Source organism: Strigops habroptila, chromosome Z (assembly GCF_004027225.2).
Source record: "Strigops habroptila isolate Jane chromosome Z, bStrHab1.2.pri, whole genome shotgun sequence".
In the NCBI taxonomy this organism is placed as follows: domain Eukaryota; kingdom Metazoa; phylum Chordata; class Aves; order Psittaciformes; family Psittacidae; genus Strigops; species Strigops habroptila.
In genome coordinates this window covers 58,983,507-59,009,911 of record NC_044302.2, presented here as the reverse complement: position 1 = coordinate 59,009,911, position 26,405 = coordinate 58,983,507, and the positions used below count along the sequence as shown (strand labels likewise).

The following is a 26,405-nucleotide window of genomic DNA, read 5'->3' as shown; positions in this document are numbered from 1 at the left end:
ATTACCACATATTTATGAAAAGACATCACAGTTCAAATGAAGAGGAGAGCGTGGGGTTTGTAAGCATGTTTGATTGTTGCACAACTACACTTTTTTCTCTTTTTTTTTCTTCTCACCTGTCTCCTGTACCTGTCATTACAACATTTTTCTTCTATGCATGCACACATGCTTTCTCTCTGCTTCCTGCTGATTTAGTCACGTTGGACCAATGAAAGACAGTTTATGTGTAGATGACATTTAAGTCATCTTTCTAGCTCTTAATCAGGTGACTAACGCATACATGCCTTAAAATATTTCTACTAGATTGTTCTAAATTCTGGGTAGCCTTGATATTGTTTTTCTGTATTGCGAATGCTGCGTGCTTTCAAAACCAAACCAAACCAAACCATAATTTTACCATTAAATTTCTTTTTAATAAAGCTACTATTTTGCAGCTCCATTAATATTTACTTGAAAAACTGGAAAATACAATGTGATAGCACTGATTATACTTCTATAAATTTTAGTCTGAGGTTGTAAGAATAATAGCTTAAAGGATATGCGTGTTGTTTGTATTTTATAATAACTTCCATTATTATAAATTATTTATAATTATAATATTTATAATAAATTATTGCCACGAATGTGGTGCTATGTATAATTTTTAACAAATGTTTTGTATGAATATATTGTGTATGTGCCGGAAAACCTAACTAATCTTGCCTTAAGGTGGTTTTGTTTTAATTCAGTGAAGTTCTGTGACTGAAGATTAGCATTGTTGTTTAAGCTGGTCTAAAGAAAAGAAAAAGAAAGTAATCTAACATGTCATAATTTCTTTCTTACCATAGTGTGTTATAGTCAAAAGATTACAAATAAAGAGTTCCCATGGTGAAGTGAGGTTCCAGGATTCAAATACAGACATTTAATGATCCGAAAAACTTTTTAAAAGTATTGTTAACTCTTGGTAAAGTTCTTTCTGTTCTTTGGAGGTTTTATTTTTTATTCCTTCTCTGAAACAAGCACAGTGCTTCTCCGCTTCCATCGTTAAAATTGTGTGTGGAATGATTTTTATTTTTTTTTAAAGATATATTAGTGTTGCTTGAATAATTTTTGTCCTTGGATTGTTCTTAATTTATTACTGAAGTAACAATTAATGTAAGTTTTAAGGACCATTTTCCCCTTGGTCTTTTTTGTGCTAGTGTTAGCTTTGTAATCTTGCTTCAGAGCATTTTAGAGTCATTGATGGGACTAAATAATTAGACTTAACTATGCATCTGGGCTTCTGTTCATCTCTCTGCTTTTCTCATCCCTCTCTTCCTAAGAAGACATTTAGTGGCCTAATCTCCATTCAAAGCAGTAGATACTATCTGTATACCTTCTGAAAATCTTTCATATAGTTTTCAGAAGATGGCTTAAGATGCCTGTAAGAAGATTCTTAAGGAATTTTCTTTCGGAAAACAATGAATGCAGCTAATATTGCTCTGGCATCTTCGTTATTACGGACAATTAACATTTTTAAGTATTCCACACACTCTGAATACTGTGTGGAAGATCACCCTAATACTAGAGCAATACTAAAACTAAATTCTATGTGGAAAATGAACCAGCAACTTTAGGGACAGTGATGTAATCTGACAACTACTAACCATATAATATATCTTGCAAATTTCTGTTTAACTTGACCCTGGAGCAGAAGAGTAATACTTGGTTCTCTTATCATTTTGGCTACATTCTAAACTTCTATTAAAGACGTAAAAAACACTGTTTCCTGGGAGTATATTTTGGTAGACTCATTCTTAAAATGGTGTATTTCTGTTCTTATTCTTTATTTGCTCCTTACCTTTTTATGTAACATTTCAGTTCAACAACAACAAGCAAAGCAGCTCTGCAGCATATGAAAATGTATTCTTAAAAAAGTCAGCTCTGTGGGATGCAGTATAATATAGAATGCAGTTGTATCTGCAAGACAGCTTAAAATGTTATTGCTTGTCTTTTCTCTGTGCCCCTCTAAGAAGAGTCTGGCTGCATATTCTGTACGCATCCCTTTGGGTACTGCTATGTAGCAGGTAATCTTTCCTAACTGTCTCATCCCAAGACTGACCAGACCCTGTGTCATCAGCTTCCTCTTATATTTGTGTGCTTCAGTCTTCTAGTCATGTTAGTGGCTCTCTGCGAGGCCTGTTGTGTCAAGGAAATTGCAGTTTTTCAATAGACTTAATATGAACTCAGTTTCTTTCCAGAGGATTAAGGTAAACCGAGTGAATTGTTAGGCACTTAGTTTATAACTATTTAGCAGAAAAAAATCATGCAGTAGAGGCTTGTTAAAAGTTGTTAAAATATTGCTTTCTCTTACTGAACAACTGAGCTATTAAATAATGAAGAAATAATAGATGTTTTGTTTTGCTTCTGGAAGGATTATAGTGTCCTATATTAACTTTAATTTGCCTTTGAATTTAATTTTTAATTTATTTGTTTTTAATTTAAAAACCCACCAACCAAACTCTCAAACCCATCTTCAACATCACCAACATTTAATTTAAAATCCCACCAACCAAACTCTCAAAACCATCTTCAACATTCACCAAATTAAACAGATTTAATTTTTAACTCAGAGAGCATTTTAAATTTATTTCAACATACTTAAATATGGTTGAGTCTGCCCAGATTTTGCTCGATTTTTGTTAAATTTGGGTATGGCCTAATACCAGGTTGAAGTCCATCCCAGTCTGAGCTGCCTCCTGAAGGGCGATCATGTTCTCTTCAATCTGCATGTTCCTGTCTCTTCCCTTGAGTTGTCCTCTGCACTTGTGTAGCTTCCTACAAAGGAAGGCTGTGCAGCAATCTGAGCAAAAAAGACACATTTCCTATTGTGGCATCCCAGGCTAAGATTGGCTTAGTTCTGTTGTGAATACACATCCTCATGCGTGTTACGCTTGCAGTAGTTGAGTGATTAGATGATGTCAATCTGGAGAGGTTGCAAGCGCTTTGGAGTTCAGTATGTAAGTGATTTTTAAAAATGAGTTTAAATCACTAAGTTGAAATTCAATAGCAGTTAAGTACAAAGTATTATGGAAAGAGAAATTCAGGGTGCAAATAAAAAATTGGGAAACACTCAGATAATTGTTTTGTACTTATAGCAATGTTGGCTCAGGTTTAATAGCACAAACACTAAGATTTGCTGAGGTTACAAAGAAACAGCACTTCTAGCTTTAGCAATAGAAGTATTTATTGTCTTTTTTACAGGGGCTCTGGTGTCCCTGTGGATCTGTTGAATGACTGGGCTATGTAAGTGATCTTACCTTATTATGGGCAAAATGAGTTACTTCGACTCAGAGCACAATTTAAACTTTATTTTAGTAATCTGCCTATTCTGAACTGCTGTGTTGAGTGATTGGAGAGATGGAAGGGGTGAGAATCATATCAGTGCTTCCACAGTATATCTGGGTCCTCTTTACCCAAAACTTTAGGAAACATGAATTTAGTGAAGCTTAGAGGGGGAAAAATGTTCATAGGAAAGAATATGTAATTACATATTATTAAAAACTGGATCATGCAAACTAGTGAAACTGAACAATTCTCTTCTGCAGAGGTGTTTAAAAAACAGTAGAAGAGTGTTTTACACTGCTTGAGATGGCTTATCTCAAGAGAAAGAACTAGAATCTTCCACTGAGGACTTTTCCAGACAATATAATTAATCTGTCAGATATATAAGGTATGCATGCAATAGTAGAGACACAAAAATCAACCAACCAACCAAAAAAATATATACTTTGAAAATATTTTTAAGGAATCTAGAGTTTGGATGGGTAAGAAAGGTCAAATGTGGTAGAAACTACACAGTTGGCTGATGAAAATACATCTTGATATGACTGAAGGGTAGCCTGCCAAAATTCTAGTTCACATACACAGGACACACTTTAAATAGCTCTCTCCATGTATTTGAAAATTATTGCTTTTAAAGAGTATTGGGGGTGTATTTTGAGCAGTGCAGATATTTAGAGTCCCACTGTGAACTTCTAAATATTTTAAATTAAGCGAACAATTAAATTAAGCAAACAGTTAAATTAAGCACAGTTAGTTTGGGCAAATATGAATAGGAGCGGGCGAGAGCTTAGAGTCCCATGCCTTGTCAGTATTGTGGAACCCCAGATAGGAGGTAGCAGGAGTGTTTTACTAATATGTGGCATTATTCTGTACAGCTAAATGTTTCCATATACAGAGTGCTGTCTTTAGTCTCTATTTTAATTTGAAAGCTTAGAAGAGCTCTAAAGAGGACTATATCATATTACTGGAGATACCACTTCACTTCACAGGATGCAACTTCCAGTCTGAGGCTTCAGTGAAGAAATCAAGTAATCATTTGTAACAGAAGCGTGCTTTGCACAGAAGACACAGCTTTTTGCTATCAATAATGAAATTGTCAAAATAAAGTACAAGAATACAAAGATATTTGCATGAGTCCCCAATACCATCAGAATAGAATCTCAGCTTCTTTGTTTTACAGTTCTGATGTTCTGTAGACTCCTTAAAAATATTTCATTAAAAAATTCTTCAGAGGTTCAGAAGCTGAGACGTCTAAAAAGAACCATTAAAATTCACTTACTAGTGCTTGGAGATAGAGAGGCTATCTGCACTTTTTGAAAGCTGAGATATCTAGTTTAGGTGATTTGAGAGAGGATTAAACAGACACAGTGTTACAACTGAATTAAAATTCAGTGTTAGAGTGTATGCAGTACTAGTTGTTTCTTGTCTACAAGTGTATTCCTCTTGTCTATTGCTCTGTAAGCACGATCAGATGTGTCATCACCACTAAACAAATTTCAGCTGTAGAAAATGAATGTCCACTTTGTGTGGTTTTTAGCCTCATTGGCGTTTGTTTTTAATTGTCTCTAAAAATCTCATGCATTTCATGTTTGGTATAATAGTTTTAAAGGGGATTTGTATTTATAGAATTTATTTTTTTGATGATGCTTCAGTTAGTTGTGGAGGTTTTTTTATTATTTGAATTGAGTTTACTTGTATGGCACTGTTTGTCACCTTTTAATCTGCCCTGTTGCTTAATATTAAATATATGTGTTAAATAAAAGTTAAACTATTTACTTGCTTTTATAGGTATATGGATATTTTCCAGTAGGAAGACCTTTTGTTTTCTGTAAGATGCTATTACCTCAAGTGTTAATGAGTTTCCATCTATGAAGATGTAATTATATACCTTAAGTATTTAATTATAACTTTGAAAAATCTTCATGAGCAATCTCAAAGGAATATTTGGAACACACTCACGGTAAATTGGCTCATTTTCTTGTAATTTACTGGAAGTGCTGATATGAGAGCATTTGTTATGTGGAAAGTATATGAATCTGTGCATTTTGTATATTAAATTATTACTTTAAAACTTTAAGACATTTGAGATGATTTAGGCTTACTCTTGTTACTTAGAATCACAGTAGAGAAATGATCCCTATCTTTGGAGGTGATGCATTTGAAATAAATATGGCAACCTTAAAAACAAACAATGCAGTAATAAATTAAATTAGATGTTGCATAACCATGTATCTGTTCTAATAGATTATTGTGGTTGCAGAGAGTCAACAGGAGGCTTGTAGTAAACTTTGTTTCCTTCAGTTTTTAAAAGCTGTCTAGAAATACTTTCACTTGAGATCTCTGAAAAATAAAGCCAGTGGTTTTGACAGCAAATCCTGAAGCAACTACCTTGATGCCATTCTTTGGAGACAAAATCATTCTTTGGCTGTACTGTTTTAAATAAAAGCAACCTTTAAATAACTGTTAGGTTATTAATAAGGGGTTTTTTTTACTTTTATTCTTTATATGTATTTATATTTTTATTAATTAGTTTATAATTAAGTTTATTAATAAAAGTTAAACTTCTAGTTATTAACTAAAAGTGCATTTATGAAATAGTTGTGAAACAATTACCTGATTTTTTTTTTTTTTTTAATAGAATGTGAGAAGTGGAGGAACTGCAGTTAATTTCAATACTGTAATATTAATCAAAATTATTTTCGAATCTGGGAGGCTGAATATCCTTGCTTTTTATGGAGACATCATATGTAAGCAATATCTAAGTCTTTGTAAGACTATTGCCCAATAGACTAGAAAATGGAGACACAGCTAGACCCCATGAAGGATGATTTGCCCTTAATGGCCAACACTAACTACATGCTTGTAAAGCATTATATATTGGATGTGGATGTGGATTTTAAAAGTAAAGTTATTGAAGGCATCATAGTTTTATTCTTTGAGACTGGGAGCCAGTACAGGAAAACCAGCAGTACTGGCAAAGAATGCTGCCAGTCACAGTTTGATGAAACCTGTAAAGTGAGGGCATGTGAACCCTGCTACGCTCCTGTGACAAATGTGAGTGCCTGTTCATCTAAACCAGAATATAATGATTTTGCTGTCTGTGGTAAAGGTGAAGAAGATGCTTCTGATAAAAATGGTAACCATAGCAACGAGGCACAGGCTTCTGGGATTTCTAGTTCAAAAGACATCTGTGACATAGAGAATCATGGGAACAAGGATTTTCTGCTGGTACTGGACTGCTGTGATTTATCTGTGCTGAAGGTTGAGGAGGTAGATGTTGCTGCTGTGTCAGGCATTGAAAAATTCACAAGGTCTGCCAAGCTAACGGATGTTTCAAAGGAGCTAGAAAATCTCAGGAATCAGATTGTACATGAACTTGTGACTTTACCTGCAGATCGCTGGAAGGAACAGCTATACTATTTTACTCTCTGCAGCCAAGCACCTGGCTGTGGAGAGCTTCTGTTTACTACTGGCACTTGGAGCCTAGAGATAAGAAAATCAGGAGTTCAGACTCCAACAGACTTTCCTCATGCAATAAGAATATGGTACAAAACCAAACCAGAGGGAAGATCTGTTACATGGACTACAGACCAGAGTGGCAGGTATGTAACTATTAACTAAAAGCTTTGCACACAATTGTTGTAGGTGCAAGAATGTAGAATCGTGTAATGCTGAGCAGCTATGAAGATGATGAGCATCCTTTTCCCCTGTTTTCATTTCCTTTTTTTGAATCCTGGTGCTGTCCTGTAGAACAGACAAACTTTCTGCTCAAGAAACCCTGATGGACTTGCAGACTTCAGGCCTGCCTAAGTGATTGCATTTACTCATTCCGAGAGGGAATAAATAATTGTTGTGTATTAGAGTATGTGCAGGTAGTAAGGAATTATCACTTGGGGGAAGAGAAGGTATGCTTCACAACTAGTCTTTTATCAATATTGTAATAAGTTTAGAAATGCAGTCTTTGTCTGTTTAGTTTGTCATAATCAACTTCTAAAATCTCCTTTATCTATTGTGTAAAGTATATTGATGATAGCAAATGAACAGCAAACTGAAATTGCAGGAAAAATTTGCAGTTTATCTAGAATTTGTACAGTGCTGTTTCTTCAAGATAAGCTCTTTATAGGGGGGGAAATAATATAAAACAGTCCACTTGACTTCTATAACTGTAATTGTTTTACTGTAATGTTCAAAGCTGGATTTGAATGGCTGTTAGTTCCTTGTGATGTCTAAAAAACAGAAACGAAGTTGAGACATGAGGAAGAAATTGGTCTAATTGAGTATTTGCTTTTCATCTCCAAACTAGAGATATATGGTTACCTTTCATTTCAGTTATGCTAATAGAAATTAAGAGTCTTCTCACTGGCATCCATGTTAGGGAGGAAAATGAGGCCTTTTAATTGTATAACTGGTGGTTAGGTAATTCTGCTGCTAAACCATGAGCATTATTAAGACCAGGAATGTACAGTTGTGCACAAGCACATAGAATTTCATAAATGAATAATGAAGCAGGAAAAGATGGCTTGATGTGGGTCAGACAGTCAGATGTTAGCAAATAGTCTCAAGCTGGTTTATTTTTAGTTTTTTGTAGGATATTCCAGAAACTAATGCCTGTGAGAAAATAAGTTTTCATATCACAGTCATTAGAATCTTTCTTGCTACATTTTAAAAGTCAAATTCTGTATGTGATGAACCCATAAATATAGTGGTGAAGCTCACTGTACAAAATGCTGTCATATTTTTCCTTCCTTTTATAAAAGTAAAGCCCATTTATAATGTATGGAGGAAGTACTATTGAATTATATTCTTATAGGATAATTATTTAGATTTTTCTAATTTATGCATATGGTGCTTTTTTAGGCAGATGTCAAATCCTTTCCCAGTGGAGTCTATATGGTTCTAAACCCAAAGAAAAGTTAAGTGAATAATGAAGTACAAACATTGTATGGCCACTTCCAGTATGTTTCCTCTAATTTAACACTAATACAATGTTTTGAAATTTAACCTATGTACTATTTTATAAAGACTTCCAATTTATTTGTTTTATACAATGATGTATTATAGTACACACACATAAAAAAAAAGATTACAACAATGCTGTGTGGGATGAGTTTAGTCAAGTTGAGATACATGTACGCAAACCTGATGTTAGCATAGCAAGGCACAGTTCTGTTTTCACTGGAGGAACTGAACACATGGAATTTCAGCATTTCGCTGTTTGGGCTTTTGATACTAGAAAATATATTAATGATCAAGAAGAAAGGTTATCTTTAGCCTTAGAACATGTTTTTTGTAATAACATGCTTTTTAGGGCCTTTATGCCCAAGTAATAAAAAGGGGGTAAAATAGAAGAATAGAGTATGTGAGTGTATGTGGCTATGCACATGTATATACACATATATATATAAACATACACACTCAGGAAGTTGCAAGGACTGTATCAGTTCTTAAAACTGGCAGGTAACTTCTAACAGTGCTCAATAACAGGATTATTAAAGTAGAAAAAAAAAGTGTTGATTATAGTGTTTGTAAGGTACTTATCATGAACAAAGAGCAGTTCTGTTTTAAAGTTTTTCAACTGTTTACTAGCACAATACAGCACTGGGGTTTCAAACTAAGAAGGTAATTTTAACAAAATTACTTTTACTTGAAGCATTCTTAGTAAGTATTATAGAATTATTTAAAATAAAAACTTACTTTTTGCACTATAATAACCACTTTGTGGAGGGAATAATGTGTATATAACGTCATTCATTATTTGGAAGGAGAAACTTCTTGCCAGTCCATCAAGGTGTTGAAGCAGTTTTGCCTAACTCTGTGTAGCAGTGTTGAGTCAGCATGGCTACTAGTGTATTTGAAATGAAATGCTTTCTCACAATCATTGTAAAGAATCCTGATTTGGTAAAACATCCTGGGATCCCGTATTTTTATTGTTTAAGAAAAGGATTAAACACATTTGGGTTAAAATTGAAGAGGTGATTTCCCTAGCAAACAGCCTTGCAAATTCACCTCTAATAGGAAATTTCTCCGACCTTTTTTCTGCCCTTCTTATTGCCACTTCTAGCGCTGTCATAAATTAGTTAACAGTTTTGTTGATATTAATGCACAACTGGAATGGAACTCATTTTCTCATGGTGGGATTAGGAATGAAAGAGTATCTTTGATATGAATGAAATCAGTGAAAAACATTCCATGACACTGAAACCTTTCAGTAGAGGGTCCTAATCTTGCAAGCTACCTGTTCATTATTTATCTTGGCATACATGAATTGGTCAGGCACATGCATTTATTTTTTCAGGTTGAGCCCAAGATATCAGATATACAGAAAAGTAGAAATTCTGGGAAGTAAAGGGGAGGGGTTGAATTACAAGTATATGATTTTCATGAGAATTTATGGGAAAAGTACATTTTTAGAAGCTATTAAAGGATGGTTGAGCAGTTTTGTGGAAAGAGCTCTAGAAAGAGTTAACCATGTGCTAGTTTTCTGAAGTGGGAAATATTGGAAAACATGAAATTATCTCCTTAAAAAAATATTATGATACCTTGATATTTATTTGAACAATGTAAATGTCTCACTGATACAAAATATTTTGTAACTATGTAGTTGATTATGATGTCTTATTGTTATATTAAAATATCTATGTATTTTTTAAAAATTAAGAAAATATTTTTGCCTTTATGAAAGTTATGAAGGTGAATACAGCAAGCATAAATATACAATTTGGTGGAAGCGCTAATGCTAGCATATATTCTATAATTAAATGCTTGGACAAAAGAAGGTTCTGGGGACACCTTATATCAGCCTTCTAGTACCTAAAAAGGGCCTACAAGGAATCTGGAGAGGGACTTTTTACAAGGGCATGTAGTGACATGAGAAGGGGGAATGGCTTTAAACAGAAAGAGGGGGAATTTAGATTAGATATTAGGAAGAAATTCTTTCCTATGAGGGTGGTGAGGCACTGGCACAGGTTGCCCAGAGAACTTGGGATGCCCCATCCCTGGAAGTGTTCAAGGCCGGATTGGATGGGGCTTTGAGCAATCTGGCCTGGTGAAAGGTATCCCTGCCTGTGGCAGAGAGGTTGGAACTAGGTGATCTTTGAAGGTCCCCTCCAACTCTAACCATTCTATGATTTTATCTAAAGGTTGTAAAAAGGTTTGCAAAAAAGGTTTGTGTCCTTGGCGATTGGTACTTAAGAGTGAAGAATTGCATTTGGCTACAATGAGCTAGCAATTTGCAATGCGTATTGTCTCAATATTTGCTACAAGTCATTCCCTAATCATACTCACATACCTGGGAATTTTAGACCGTACTTAGAACATGTTTGCAGTAGGCCTGCAAAAAAAGAGGGTAATTGTACTGATTACCAGGCTAGATCAAACAGTTTCTCCCTGCTTAGTGTGGAGCCTTTCTGATTACCCTCGAAGTTACCGAAACAGTTTCTCGCTACTTAGTGTGGAGCCTTTCTGATTACCCTCAAAGTTCAGCATAATGCTTTGGTTTTGTATTGTCTGTCTCCAAAGTTTATTAACATTATAGAGTCAACCACAGAGCTATTTTGCATTAATGAAAAGAGGGAAGGAGGGAGAGCTAAAAAGGAATGAGGAAGAAGCCTACCGAAGTACACTTGCTGAAAGAGGTGCTCTTGACCTCTCTAAACTTGGGTGCTGGTTCTCTTCACAACTGGTGTGATGACATAGGTGTGTGCACAGCTGGGTGATAAGGCGTATGAGGAAGCTAATATAACTGAAAATAAGCAGGCAGGGGAAGGGAATGCGTTAAAGGAGTTACTTGGCATATGTTACTGCAGTTAATTTGGAACGTATCTGTTTCACTGATGGTACAAGTTTGTGCCAGTGTAACCCTCTGTCTGTAGCATTTGTGGAGTCTCAGGCATCCTTTGACTTTTCATAATATATTTGATGTTTTCAAAGCAGATTTCTCCAGGGTGGAGATTGGAGAAATCAGTCAGTTTCAAACTACAAAACAGAAAATATGTAATGAAAATAGTTCTTTATTTTTCAGTGGCATGAGTTAGCATCATTATGTGCTCTTGAATGCTAGAAATGCAGGAAGGAAATAAAGAGCTTGCTCTTCTTCATGGGCAAGGTTTGGGAGAATAAGGTGCTCCAGAATCCAGACAAATCACAGGCTAAATCGGAAATGGCTACCATCAGCTGTGGGGAATTCTCTCCTGTTATTTTCTGTAATTTTCTCTCTATGATGGATATTTATATTTGAGTAATTAATGAAGCAGTCTGAATTTTGTTGGATTACTAATGTTTGATACAGTGATTTCTGAGGAAGAAAAAATGGTATGGGGAATAGAATGGAGAAGTAAAATAAAAACACTCCCAAAAAAAAAAAAAAAAAAAAAAAAGGCAGGCATACCCTGAGTACAAAATGAGCTTATTTGGTATTTCTGAAAATGTGGATGGCAATGAACAAATACTTCTAAAAAATTAAAAATAGCTCATCTGAATTGGTTGTCCTGACTAAAAAGGATGACTGTGAGAAATGAGGGTTTTTTTAGGGAACTTAATACTTTTTCAGAGTTACAGCAAGTTTCATGGCCTGCCAGGACAATGTAGGTAGATGTCGGTGGAGTGGGTACCTGCCTATGGTACAGGACAGAGGAAGGAAGTGCTGGGCACTCACAGACGCACTGCATAGTGGGGTACAGGAAGCTAGGTTGATGATACTCCTTCAGGAAGAAGGAATACAAAAGTCAAGCTGCTTCACTAAAATGTGCCAATGAGAGAACCACACTTGATCAGAGAAGGCTGAGAATGAAATAGTATTATGAAAATACCATTATCCATATGAACAAGTCTAGGTGTTTTAATTTCCAAGTCTAAAAAGGAGGTGAAAGCAGAGAATATTGAAGAGCCACTGATGGGAAATGAATAGTCAAACCAGGATTTGTGTTTGTGAATTTGTCAACAAAGAAATGCAGACAACCTTTGATTTTAGAATAGAACTGAGAAAGTCCAACTGTATCATCGTTCATATCCATAGGAAAACTGTCTTCTGGTTTTAAAGGCAGAGGCTACAAGGGGTTTGGTTTTGTTTTTTTTTTTGGTGTGTTTTTTTTTTTTTTTTTTTTTTTTTTTTCACTGCTGTGGGAATAGAGCAATTAGGAAATCGCCTGATTTCTCTGCCAATAATCAGTTATTGCTAATATTTACTACCATTCAAACAGGAGCTATGGATAATTAATTAAATTTTGTTTAAGTGCAGTCAGGTGGTACTTCCTGAGGTGTTACAGAAGTAGTATTAGAAGATTTACAGGAAATGGAATACCTAAGGGATCGGTCAGATGTGTGACTTCAAATTTAAGAAACTTTGTAATAACATTGAGGAAGCTGTTAAGCACATTGCATTTGCCAAAAGTACAGGTCAAAGTAAGTGAAAATATCCTTATTGTTAGAAGCAAAGTGGGAGCACAATAAGTATTAAATTTATTTACCTTGGATGAAAAAGATATGCCCTGTCTTAACTTTATTATCCTTGCTTTCTGGTGATGGCTGTACCAAAAGATAAAACTTTTAAACAGGAGATTGTGAATGTAGTGTGTCTAGAAGCAGCAGGATTCATATACCTGATGTTGTCACCGAAAGTCAGGAGAATAAAACTCCTTAATACCAATGTAGCATTAAGAAGCAGACATTATTTATTACAGTGCAGGATGCATGGGGGATAGCTCTGCCTAACATGCATGCCAATTCGTACAAGTTTCTTGCTTATAAGCATTTATCTCATACATATACATTATAATTCCCAGAAATCTCATACATATTATAATTTCTTCCCAGAACTAAGTAACATGGGTTACTACCATCTAAAGCATGCGCAGTTTATTTTGTGTGAGGGTCCCAAGGGTCTTTGGGACCCCTGGTAGTCATATTTTTGTTCACCTTCAGCTGAACTTCTCTTTTTTACCTTCCTTTTATGGTCTTAGGTTGGCTTCTCTCTGACTTTGTGAGGAATGGTTCCCAGTTCAATGAGCTGGACAGGCAAAGAATGTTCTTTGTTGTCTTGTTCCTTCTTGACGTTTACGGTTTTGTTCAGTTAAAGTTCAACTTGGCGGTTTGCTTCAGCTAACAATCAGTAAAATGAGTCCTCTCTTATCAGTGTGGACCACAAATTAGTCGGCAAAAGTTGTGAAGCATCACTTTAGAAATATAGGCATACAGCTGTTGAAAAAAAGCATCAGAGTCACAGAGATTACAGGGGAAGTCAGTGGAATCACTCATCTCGCAATCATATTTAGTGCCTTTAAATTGGAGAATCACTTGAAAAGGGCATGGTTAGTTATTGCTTGTTGTTTCATTCAACAGAAAAATGAAAACAAGAATACCTGCTCTGTTGGAATCTGATGACAGTCACTGGCACCTTGCAGATACGTAAATTGATAAGGCAGAACAAAAAGGTTTGTGTGATTTAGGTGCCAGGAAATCCTGCTGCTTTGAGGAAATGGCACTGTAATTTAGAGTAAGAGAAGCTCCCAACAGCAGTAGTTCTACAGGGATTGGCCTTGTAGTTGCAGGAAGTTGCCATCTTACATCCTCACACAGAGACAACCCTTGAAGAAATAGGGAATGTATTTTTCAGACACAGGAAAGGGATAGAGTTGCTGAGCTGAGCATTTTCCTTGAGAAAGCTTCAAACAGGCAGTAACCAAAACAGGTTGATGTGGAGGAGCCTTAGGACATGATTCAGGTGTTTGATGGCAGGTATCTCAAAGAAGACCTGCAGATTCCTGTTCAGAGAACAGAGTATCAACTCAACATTTATTATTAGCTTTAAGGTAGTAGCTTGATTTGTTATTGTAATTTATATGCTTGCATGGGAGAATGAGATCTGCCAAGAGCTGGTTTGAACTGGTTTTGTTATGAAAGTGTATGAAATACTGATGTGTTAGGATTGCATGAATCAAATCTTCCTCAGAATAATTGGCTTTGGATATTACTGAACAACAGTTTTGTGGTTGCCTGTTTTTCCAGTGTAACAAGTAATTAGACAAATAGTCTTAGTTCTCTCTGCTTATCTTACTTTTGCTTTATTCAATTTCCTTATCTCTTCCAACTTATGGTGGCAAAGATTATGGCTGGCATAAACAATATATTACATAAATAGATGATTTGAACATTACAAAACCATTAAAAGTGAAAGAAGAGACATGGAGAAGATAGTAGGAAAAAGGAAAGGAACTGCGAAGTTTCTTGCTAGCAGGGGTAAATCAGAAAAATGGCAAATTTTGTATCCATTGACAGAAGTAGTCTAAAAGTAATTATTTGTCATTGCTATTCTTTGATTGGTTACATAGTAATTTTTCTTTTTCTGGGTCAGGTGAAAAATCTCATCTGTATCAAGATAAGAATTATGTTTCTGGTCCTCTTACATGCTGGAATTGCCTGACCCAGAACAAAGAAAACCGCCAGCTGCACTGGGTGTAACACTGCACTATGTTGTAAACCAATGTTGTAAACAGAAATTACTACTGTAAATAAAGTATGAAAAATTAGCAAAATAAACCGTGATTTGTCATGGGAAGGAAAACAATCTCTGGAGGTATTTCTTAGGGTGAGAAGAAAATAGATTAAAAATTCCAGTGAAAGAAGAAAAGATAAAGAAAAAAAAATCATGACTTTGCCTTATAAACCCTCCTTTTAAAGCAGACCTGTTTAATGTTAGCTGACATCTCAGTTGACGGCATGGTGCCAGTCAAGCCTCCAGGTGGTCTCACTGTGAATATAGGAATATCTAACTAAAAGCTGATGTAATTGTTGTTCTGATAGTTTCCTCTCAAAATTTAGAACTTACATGTTTCATTTCTATCTTCTTAGCAGACTTTGCCATATTTGAATACATTTTGATTTGATATAATGAAGTTGGTAAGCATACTTGGACAAAAATGATATTAAGACACATGAGGAGTGGAAAGGAGGCTTAGTTTTAAAGAAAAGATGATGTGCTTGACCAGTGTTTCTCTGCTTTTCTAACTCCCTTTCTACTTGGGTCTTAACTGTAGAGACTTGTGACCTGCCTTTGTATGTATTTTAGCATGAAAATGTTTTAGGAGAAAGGCGCCGTGGCTTAGTTGGTTAAAGCGCCTGTCTAGTAAACAGGAGATCCTGGGTTCGAATCCCAGCGGTGCCTCTGCTCTATCGCTTTAGCACCTGTAGTAAGTGCTTGGAGCGATGTAGAGATGTTCCAGCTGCCCCAGCCATTGAGTCGGCTTCATTTGGAGCTCGGCTAAGGTGCTTCTATACAAATGCCTGTAGTATGGGGAACAAGCAAGAGGAATTAGAGATGTGTGCAAGGCTATGGGAATATGATGTCATTGGTATCACAGAAACATGGTGGGATGGCTCCTATGACTGGAATGTCGGAATGGAAGGTTACAGGCTGTTTAGAAAAGACAGGCCAGGCAGACGGGGAGGGGGTGTTGCTATCTATGTCAGTGATAGGCTAGAGAGTATGGAACTCTGTCTGGGGATGGGTGATGAGGTAACAGAGTGTTTGTGGGTCAGGATCAAAGGGAAAACAGCAACGGGGGACATTACGGTGGGGATCTGTTACAGGCCGCCTGATCAAGAGGACTCTGTGGATGAAGTGCTCTGCAGACAGATAGGAGCAGCCTCACGCTCGCAGGCCCTGGTCCTCATGGGGGACTTCAACTATCCTGACATCTGTTGGAGGTACGGTACGGCCCGGCACAAGCAATCCAGGAGGTTCCTCGATTGTGTGGAAGACAACTTCCTCTTTCAAGCAGTAGAGGAGCCGACGAGGAGAGGTGCCATGCTGGACCTTGTGCTCACCAACAGGGAGGGACTGGTTGGAAATGTAACGCTCCAGGGCAGCCTTGGCTGTAGTGATCACGAGATGGTTGAGTTTGAGATCCTCAGGACGGTGAGAAGAGCGTGCAGCAAGCTCACTGCCCTGGACTTCAAGAAAGCAGACTTTGGCCTCTTCAGGAACCTCCTTAGTAAGGTTTCATGGGATGCAGTCCTAGAGGGCAGGGGGGCCCAAGACTGCTGGTCGATATTCAAGGATCACCTGCTACGTGCTCAAGAGTGTTGCATCCCGACTAGAAGAAGGTGCAGCAGGAGGGCCAGGAGACCTCCATGGATGGACAAGGAGCTGCTGAGGAAACTTAGAGGGAAAAAAGAAGCTTGTAGAAGGTGGAAGCAAGGACAGGCGGCCTGGGAAGAATACAGGAGCATTGCCCGAGAAGCTAGGGACCAGGTTAGGAAAGCTAAGGCCCAGCTAGAATTAAGTTTGGCAAGGGATGTGAAAGATAACAGGAAAGGATTCTATAGATACGTAGTAAATAAAAGACAGACTAGGGACAATGTAGGCGCTCTCCAGAAGCTATCAGGAGAACTGGCTACCATGGATTTGGAGAAGGCTGAGGTTCTTAATGACTTCTTTGCCTCAGTCTTCACCAGCAAATGCTCTGACCACACAACCCAAGTCTTGGAAAGCAAATGCAGGGACTGTGAGAATGAAGACCTTAGGCCCACTGTAGGAGAGGATCAGGTTCGAGACCATCTTAAGAACGTGAACGTGCACAAGTCCATGGGACCTGATGAAATCCATCCACGGGTCCTGAAGGAGCTGGCGAATGAAGTTGCTAAGCCACTGTCCATCATATTCGAAAAATCCTGGCAGTCAGGTGAAGTTCCCGATGACTGGAAGAAGGGTAATATAACCCCCATTTTCAAGAAGGGGAAGGTGGAAGACTCGGGGAACTACAGACCAGTCAGTCTCACCTCTGTGCCTGGCAAAATCTTGGAACAGTTTCTCCTGGAAAACATGCTAAGGCACATGAAAAACAATGAGGTGGCTGGTGACAGCCAACATGGCTTCACTAAGGGGAAATCCTGCCTGGCCAATCTGGTGGCCTTCTATGATGGAGCCACGGAACTGATGGACAGCGGCAGAGCAGTTGACGTCATCTACCTGGACTTGTGCAAAGCATTCGACACTGTCCTGCACGACATCCTTGTCTCTAAATTGGAGAGACATCAATTTGATAGATGGACCACTCAGTGGATAAAGAACTGGCTCGATGGCCGCACGCAAAGAGTTGTGGTAAATGGCTCGATGTCCAGTTGGAAACCTGTAACGAGTGGTGTCCCTCAGGGATTGGTGTTGGAACCGGTCCTGTTCAACATCTTTGTCAGTGACATGGACAGTGGGATTGAGTGCGCCCTCAGCAAGTTTGCCGACGACACCAAGCTGTGTGGTTCGGTTGATACGCTGGAGGGAAGGGATGCCATCCAGAGGGACCTTGACATGCTTGTGAGGTGGGCCGATGCCAACCTTATGAAGTTTAACCCAGCCAAGTGCAAGGTCCTACACCTGGGTCGGGGCAACCCCAGGCACTGCTACAGGCTGGGCAGAGAAGAGATTCAGAGCAGCCCTGCAGAAAAGGACTTGGGGGTGTTGGTTGACGAGAAGCTTAACATGAGCCGGCAGTGTGTGCTTGCAGCCCAGAAAGCCAACCGTATCCTGGGCTGCATCAAAAGAAGCGTGACCAGCAGGTCGAAGGAGGTGATCCTGCCCCTCTACTCTGCTCTCGTGAGACCTCACTTGGAGTACTGCATACAGTTCTGGTGTCCTCAACATAAAAAGGACATGGAGCTGTTGGAGCGAGTCCAGAGGAGGGCCATGAGGATGATAAGAGGGCTGGAGCACCTCCCATATGAAGACAGGCTGAGAGAGTTGGGGCTGTTCAGCCTGGAGAAGAGAAGGCTGTGTGGTGACCTCATAGCAGCCTTCCAGTATCTGAAGGGGGTCTACAAGGATGCTGGGGAGGGACTCTTCCTTAGGGACTGTAGTGGTAGGACAAGGGGTAATGGGTTCAAACTTAAACAGAGGAAGTTTAGATTAGATATGAGGAAGAAGTTCTTTACAGTGAGGGTGGTGAAGCACTGGAATGGGTTGCCCGGGGAGGTTGTGGATGCTCCATCCCTGGCGGTGTTCAAGGCCAGGTTGGACAGAGCCTTTGAGCCACGTGGTTTAGGGCAAGGTGTCCCTGCCCATGGCAGGGGGGTTGGAACTAGATGATCTTAAGGTCCTTTCCAACCCTTACGATTCTATGATTCTATGATTCTATGATAGTTATGTAATTATTTCTTGTAATGAGAGGCTTCTTACTCCACTGTGAAAGCTATTGGACTGGGAGGCTTTAAACTAAGCTTGAAGGGACGGCTTGAATACTAGCACTAAGCAGATCTGTTCACTGTGTTACGTTTTACCCATCTGTGAAATGGTATTAACATTATTTGTAAAACACTTTATGGTCTGCAGGTAAAAAGTGCTCTCTGAGACAAAGATAACATTCATGGTCTTGGTAGTGTCTGTTCCGTGTTATGTTTATATTGTATTTGACACAGCATTGTAACGTTCTGCTTAGTGCTGTTCTGCTAGCCCATTTTCCCAGTCATTGTGACATTTCCCTCTAAAAGTTCTTCAGGATATGAAAATCCCCTATACTGCTCTTAAGACTGGGTTGTGTCAATGGAGACAGCAAAACCACCTTCACAAAAGCGTGGTAAATCATTAGTAAAATACATATACCAGTAGCCATTAACCTCACCTTTCCCCTCATTCGTATAATCGCTACTAGGATCTCATTTTATATCTTGTGTATTTAATTAAGTTTTCATGAATGAGGAACCATCGTTTCCTCCCCATCTCCTCCCAGTACATTTATGATTTAGGGTAAATAGTATGTCCAGTATCTCTTAGCTAGCATTATAAGGAGAAAGCAGAACCTCCTAAGAGGTAAAAAAGCAAGCTTACTTTTTCTTGTGAGCTCACTGTTCCTTTTTCTAGGAGAAAACCCAAGTATTTTATGTATATCAGAGTTGGTTACAGATTCCATTTTAGTAGATGAATTCCAAAGAAATTAAAGCTAATTAAAGATTTATAAACATTAGTGTTCTTTTACATTTAGCTGTGCATTGTGTTTTACTGGGTAAAAGATAACCACATTCTCAGAAGATAACTGCAGTTATCATTTGAGCTTTACTGGATATCTATGTCCTACTCTATTCACTCTGATACATGGCAGGGGAGCCAGATTATTTTCATTTTCTGTTTGTGCCTTAACAATAGGCCTACTTAAACTGCAGTTTCACTGAAAGATCGAGATGGCCTGCATTAGTTAAGCCACAGTAACTTGATTGTGCCATGGACAGCTCTGGATCCAATACCATACATAGCACTTTTGACAAGAGGGCAAAAAAAGCTTCAGAATATTTTTCATGTGTCACCATCAGTATCTCCCATCAGTATTCTTTCCTCTGTGTAGTTTAGAGTTGACTTTAGGAAAGGAATAATTTGAATGGAGGAGCTGTTTGGATGGGAGTAAACAAGATTCTCAGATCTTAGCCATTTCAAAATAGGTTTTGCCCTAACAATTTGTCTATTTTCCAAAGTGTTTTGATGATTTTTTCAAACTCAAGTTATGAAAGATACTTATCAAAATATTTTTAGCCTCAAGCATTTACAAAAAAATGTGTTGTGCTCCCAGATTATTTAAATATCGTAGGTTTTTAAAAACTCAGGGCAGTGAAGTGATGCTTTCAAGATTTTCTTTATTTATCTGGAGAAACCTAGTGACTGTGTTTAGTTTATATAATTCATATTTAAAAACCTAACTTTTTTAGTACTAGGAATTTAGATAAAACTGCAAAATGCAACAAAAGAAGTAGAATTACTACATCTGAACACCAACAATAGCAAGGTAGGAGTTAATGAAAGGCCTTGTTACCTTCCCAGCTGTGGCTAAACTGCTAGTAAGAAATTGCCTGGCATGAAATATTGCAGCTGAAATTGGAAAGGGGCAGTAGATGAAGAGGATGCCTAGGAGAGAGATAGAGAAACTGCAAAAAGAGCAATACTACAAGGAAGATTGCTACATAAAAAGCAAGAAGGAGACTGAGGCTGATAGGGAAGAAATACTTTCTTCTCATTATATGCCCTGTGATTGAAATTGGGAAAGGCAGGTGAGCTAGCACGCATTACCTTAGTGCAAGAAGAAATGTAAAAAAGTCAGGATTTATTTAGGCTTGGACTAACAAAGGTGCAAGGCTAGACCTATTGCTCAGTTTGCGTGAGCCTCCAGATTGTATGGAGAGATGGGATTAATGATCGTGAAAGCACTACTGTGATAATAACAGGGAGGTGTCAACGGTGTTGGTGAAGCCTTGCAATGGTGTATCTTCAGAAGATACTCAGAAGCCGCCTTTGGCCATATGGATTCAGCTGAGAGCTATTATATAAGGCTGGAAGGCTCATGCAGAAGGAGGAGAGGGGGAAGACTGGAGTCACTCTTTTCTAGTTTATGTAAAAATTACTGTGGCAGTCTTGCTTTTCTTCATCCTGTCTTAACTGACTTTAGATTGTATGTTGATTGGTTCACGTCATACAGGTTTGAAACCTACAGAGCTGAGGTTAAAAACAAACACCTCAGTACAACAGCAGGTTTGATTTTTGGTAGAAAAAATAATTCACTCTTTCTTACTGTAACTCCAATTTCAATCTCTTTTCCTTCCATCTAGGCCATGTGTTTATACGATGGGATCGCCAATAAACAACAGAGCTCTCTTCCCATGCCAAGAGCCACCTGTTGCCTTGTCAACGTGGCAAGCCTCAGTCCGAACAGCTGTAGACTTTGTTGTGTTAATGAGTGGTGAAAACTCAGCAGAGCCAGTCCAGCTTGAAGAAGGTGAGATATATTTTCTATAGCAAATTATTTTCAATAATTTTATAATTAGAAATATAGCTTAGTAGATATCTAATTTTTGAAATAATGAAGTTCCTAACCTTAAAAGCACTTACTTGTCTGGTTACATATCTATAATCTCCATGTCATTCTATGGAAAGTTACCTGCTCAAGGCCTCAGGATAACAATAAGAATTCAAGGCATCTACATTTCACTGTGTTACTTCTTACTTTTTTGTGTGGTTTTATTCCTTTTATTTTTTCCAAACCTAAACTTCACTTGTCATAAATTTGCTTTGTTTTAATCACCCTACAGTTGAACATTTCATAGATGAGGTACCTTATCAGGCTCTTGACAACTTTAGGCCTTGGTAAATAATTAACTTTCAGTTTTAGCTCTCCAGTCAACGTGTAGCTCAACATGCCAATTATTAGAAGTGGTCATTGTGTCATATCTGTTTCCTGAAATATGTGGAATAGATGAAGAATATCAGTTCAGTGCCCTGAAAATCTGGTCTTTGGGGTTCTTTAGCATTGGTAGATACTACATTGTGCAGCAGTAAACAAGCAAATATTTTTCTTCGCTGTTGTTTATACTTTATTCTCTAAACCTCTGTCTGCACAAGGAAGGAAGTTTTTAAGGCAGTTCTACACATAATGCAAAGTATGTCTTGTTCCCACAGTTTTGAGATAATCTGTCAAACTAGTATAAATAGTTTATTTTCTAGTATAAATAGTTCTGATGAAAAGTAACGTATAGGAAACAGTTAGAAGTAGGTGTTTATGAGGAAAAAAAATTAATCTTCTGTTCCCCTTTAAATTTATTCTTGAGGGAAAAAAGAAGAATGAAAGTCTCCTTGATTTGAGAACCATCAGTTAATCCATTTGCATGGAATTGTCTGATTATTTTTGGCCATATGTGAAGCCTATTTCAAGCCTTGTCTCTGCTGTTGAAATATGGAAAGCTGCCATGAGAAGTACTCAGCTCACTTGGATAATACCACTTTCCTGTCTCACATCAAGAAAGCAAGAGTGCTATTGACTTCGGACTAGAACAGCTCTGCCATCATTGTTTATTTAGTTTAATCCACACTTAGACGTTTCTAATGAGTCTGTCCCTCAGTGGTGGCTATGTGGTATGAAATATTAAGAGCAAGAAGGATGCTTATGTGAATTTCTAGAAAAAGAAACCTTGGAAAAACTTCAGGCTGTATAAATTGTCATAAGTCAGTTAAAATTGATACTCTCGTAGACCAATTAGCTATTTGAAAATGCTGTATTGCGAAAGGATTACTTCCTTATTAACATTATTTTGTCATTCTAGTTTAAAACACCTATTAAAAATTGATACTTGAATAAAAAAAGCACTAGTTGTGGGAAAAACCATTTTAAAAATGCTATTGATGACTTGTTGAGAATTGAATTGAATCAGGGTACTATATCGTTAATGACAGCACTGGGGGTTAGTCACCTAAAGTCAGCCTTGTCACCCATAGAGGATAGAAGGGGCTTTTATTTAAATCCTTGTAGTTGTTGCAATGGGTTACTTTATGTTGGTAATTCATGTGTCAACTTAAAGCTTTGTTTGGTTTAGGTTTGTTTTTTGTGTTCGGTTTTTTTTATTTTGTTTGGGTTTTTTTAATTTTCCAAAGGCTAATCCAGTATATTTCCTTTCCTATGAACTCTGTGAAAGCGAGAAATACCATAAGAAGTCTTTAATGGAAATACTAGTAGGGAGGAAATGACTCATTTTAGCTTCACTGTGCTATTGAAGTGCTGAGTGAAAAGTGTGAACTGGGAAGAACCAAATGAAGCATTAAAGCTGGCTCCTTTAGGAGCCATGTGACAATGGCAAAGTTTTGTGCTGAACTTCACTGATCTGAAGAGAAGCAACAGGAGCACCTCCTGCACTTCTGTCCTTCTACCTTTCCTCATGATGGAATTCCCAAGAGTGTGGAAGATTATATTTATGGACTGTGTGGGGCACACACAATTGCTTATGCTAATTTTGATGTCATGATGCAGAGTTGGTAGGTTTCTTTAAAGGTAATAGGCATTTTGCTCCAGTAGCTCTCAAAGAGTCATGAATGAGGCCTTCATTATCTTAGTGCTTACATACAGTTGGAAATGACAAATCAGTGTTGAGAGTTGTTTGGAATTGTAAAAATTTGCAGAACAGATACAGAGGAAAGAAGGGGAAAGAATAATATTGTGAGAAATATTATAAGAACCAAACAAACCCAAAACTCAAGTGCTAATCTGAAGCCTTGGGTAAATTCTTAATGAATTTAGAAATACAAATTCATTAGTTTAATTAATAAGACCTTTAAGAGTTAAAAAGTTGAAAGTGGTCTGTAATGTTAAATAACCTGTCCCACATAGATCTCATTGTTAGGCAATTATGCAGGGCATATGAAATCTATCCAGCTTAAAATTTTATCTTTACATTTGTAAAACATATCTAAAAGCCTTTCAGGGTGGCTTCAATTAAAATAACTTTTCTTTGACAAATTATTTATATACAGTATGTTATTGCTGTACTGCATATTTATGAAATCCTACTAACTGGCAGAACATAAAAATATATTTTTAAAATGCAGTTTCTCAGAAAGAGTAAGCATTTTGGCAAGCAGTTGTGGATGAATTTATTCTGAATAGAATTACAAGTTACCTGAATATTTTTCTTTTAAATATCATAGCAAGTGTGCAGGCAGACAACAAGAGAACAGCAAGCAAGGATGATACCTTCATTTTTTTAAACAGAGCTCTGCATTCTGCTTCATAGACCTACATCTCTAGATGCACAGATGCTGTAATCCAGAGTATAGCTAGGCTAGTAACATGCACAGATTCCTCATTTGCCACTTGTATTTGCAGATTTTGGTAATAGTGTACTTCTTCTGTATGTGCCATTTCTGCATTCTGCCTTTTACAAAACCATGGCGCATCCTGTCGTTTGAAATAAAGTGAGGCCACATTTGTTTGAAAATACTGATATTTCACTTACCCAAGTACATATTGTAACTCTTCAAGTATGACCTAAAAGTGCTTGAAAATACCAAGCATTCTTTATGGAGTACTTAGAGAAAAAAAAAAAAAAAAATTAGCAGAAAAATGCAATTGACAATGCCTTTTGGGAGAAAGCTTTACAGGGACCACTGTGTGTATGTAATGTGAACCATTGAACCAATGGATTTATTTTTCAGCACTTGTCAGTTTTACTTTCCTTCAGCATATTGCTGTAACAAGAAGGTGCAAATATATTTGGTCACAAGCACCTTTATACTTGTTTTAATTCATGTTCAAGAAGTAAATATCCAACCATGAAGTGTGAAATCAACTGGCTTGCTCTTCGTGTAGTTACATTATGTAGCCCATGATTTTGTTTTTCCATCTCTGATACCAATGAGAAGGTGTATTCCATTATTGAGAGGAAATATAGTGCTAGAGAAGGCACTGGTACTGCTCTGTAGCTAGCAGCAACAGTAGTTGCTTTTGTTTGTTTGCTCTCCTCTTGCTTTTCACAAGGCAAAACAAGAGAGTCCAGTACTTGTGTTGATTGATCTCCAGCACATATCATGAATTACAGCACGGGAGTTGACAGCTCATCACATGCTACTCATCCCTCCGAGCCAGTGCTGAACTGATGCCCTGGCATGAATGTGCTCTGTGGGAAATTCTGGCTTTCAGATGAGATCAAAGATTTCTACAAGTTACAAAGAGTTTTGGAAAGTTGGAGAGCTCTGAGTCCTGGTGCTCCAGCCAAAAAGTAGTTTTGGCATAACTACTTACTTTGCTGCAGTTTTATGTATTAGCGCTAGCTCTTTCCTTTGTATGTCAAATGCTGTGTGGGACTATCTCTCTTTTTTCCCTAGAGGTGGCTGAGTTTTGTGGGGGATTTTTAGTAAATCGTGGACATCATCTGTATTTTGTGGTGGTTATATTTGTGTTAGTGCGTACTGTTTGAGAGAAAATATACCATAAGTAAGAATACTCTTAATGTTCTTGTGCTCGGCATTAGCAGATACTGACTCTTAGGTGTTTCTTCAGTTGTAATGGACTCCACAGGGCTCAGAACAATTTTAATACTTTCAAAGATAGCTAAATGAATTAAAAATTCTAGGAAGTAATTACATCATTCATCATTTCAAGTAGAAGAAATAAGCTGCCTTTAAATTGTTCTTTTGCACAGTTATAAATAGATTATTATTTCCTACCCTTGTTCAATGTAGTCCTAATTTTTGCATGGAAAGTTTTCCACTTATAGCTCATAGAATAGGTGATTGTTGTTGCATGGTTTGTGCAGTTATGACATGGTAGATTTGCTTTGCAAAACTAAAAAAAAAAAATCTTAAAAAAATATTTCAAAATTGCTTGTAGAGAAAATATTTCAAAATATTATAATCACCTAAAATAATTATGTGTAGGAATCAAGTTGCTTTTAAATTAATTCTGGTTGTAAGGAAGGGGTATTAGCATTACAAATAAAAGGACCGGCGCGCTTTTCCTCTGTTTATTCCATGGACTAGCCCCAGCTTAGTCACTTGTTCTTCCCAACGTTTCCTTGCTTAGTCTGAAAATGTTTTTGTGGTACAAAATGCTGGTTTTGGTAAAGCAAGCCATCTTCCCGTTTCAGCTGCACTGTTTTCTCTTACCCTAGAGGTGGTGCTGTCTCCAAGGCTGCCCTTTGGAAAGCAAAGGGCAGCCAGGGGAAGGGACAGAGAAGGGAGGAGCAGAGTGGAGCTTGTGATCCCAGTCTAAACCCTGGGATAGATCTGAGGTTAGAGATAAAGGAAAACAAAACAAAGCCTCTTGACCTGAAGAAAACTAAAGAAAGGAGGGGAAATTATGGAGAAAAGGACAGGCTGGAAGACAGTCTTACCAGTAGTGAGGGGAAAAGGCAGAAGATAAATGAAGGTTAGACTCTTGAAACAGTAGTGCATGGTGTGCTTACTATAGAGAACTGTTGCCAACATACAGACTGTTTCAGTCACTGGTCAGTGAACGTGCTATAGAGAGAACTCATTTGTCATGCCAGTGCATGTGATTTCAGCTGTTCAAGACAAAGCAACTGTAGGGTAAGTTTATAGTTAACCTTCACAGTTCTAGAGCATGAATGCAGAAGACATCTCAAAGCCCTGCAGAAAATGGATTGAGCCCCAGTTAGGTGTGTAAAGACAGTATAAATCTTGGATCTTGTTCTGTGAGTATCCAGAGTTCACATGCTCTCTATAATGTCTGCAAAATATGAGGGGCTTGGAAACAAGACAAGGATCTGAATGTTAGTTGCCTTGCTTTTCCTCAGGAAATCCAAATTTAGAGAAATCTGAAAACACCAAGGAAAGCTAACTGACTTTGGTACCT

The 26,405-nt window shown here is 37.6% G+C and overlaps 1 protein-coding gene and 1 non-coding gene across 12 annotated transcripts in view; both read left to right on the top strand.

The window, feature by feature from the left end:
• Window positions 1-26,405, top strand: part of AOPEP (aminopeptidase O (putative)) — a 192,976-nt gene that overhangs the window by 5,829 nt on the left and 160,742 nt on the right. For 10 of the 11 annotated variants that reach the window (XM_030511716.1, XM_030511717.1, XM_030511722.1 and 7 more), the window contains 3 exons: window positions 5,092-5,263; window positions 5,942-6,905; window positions 20,878-21,044. In XM_030511716.1, the coding sequence (XP_030367576.1) occupies window positions 6,100-6,905; window positions 20,878-21,044 (973 nt within the window). In that variant the 5' untranslated portion in view covers window positions 5,092-5,263; window positions 5,942-6,099. Of the gene's footprint in view, window positions 1-1,361; window positions 3,265-5,091; window positions 5,264-5,941; window positions 6,906-20,877; window positions 21,045-26,405 lie in introns of those variants that run through there. The other variant, XM_030511715.1, reaches the window with a different exon arrangement.
• TRNAT-AGU lies at window positions 15,387-15,460 on the top strand. Its single transcript has one exon. It is a non-coding gene; the product is annotated as a tRNA-Thr (tRNA).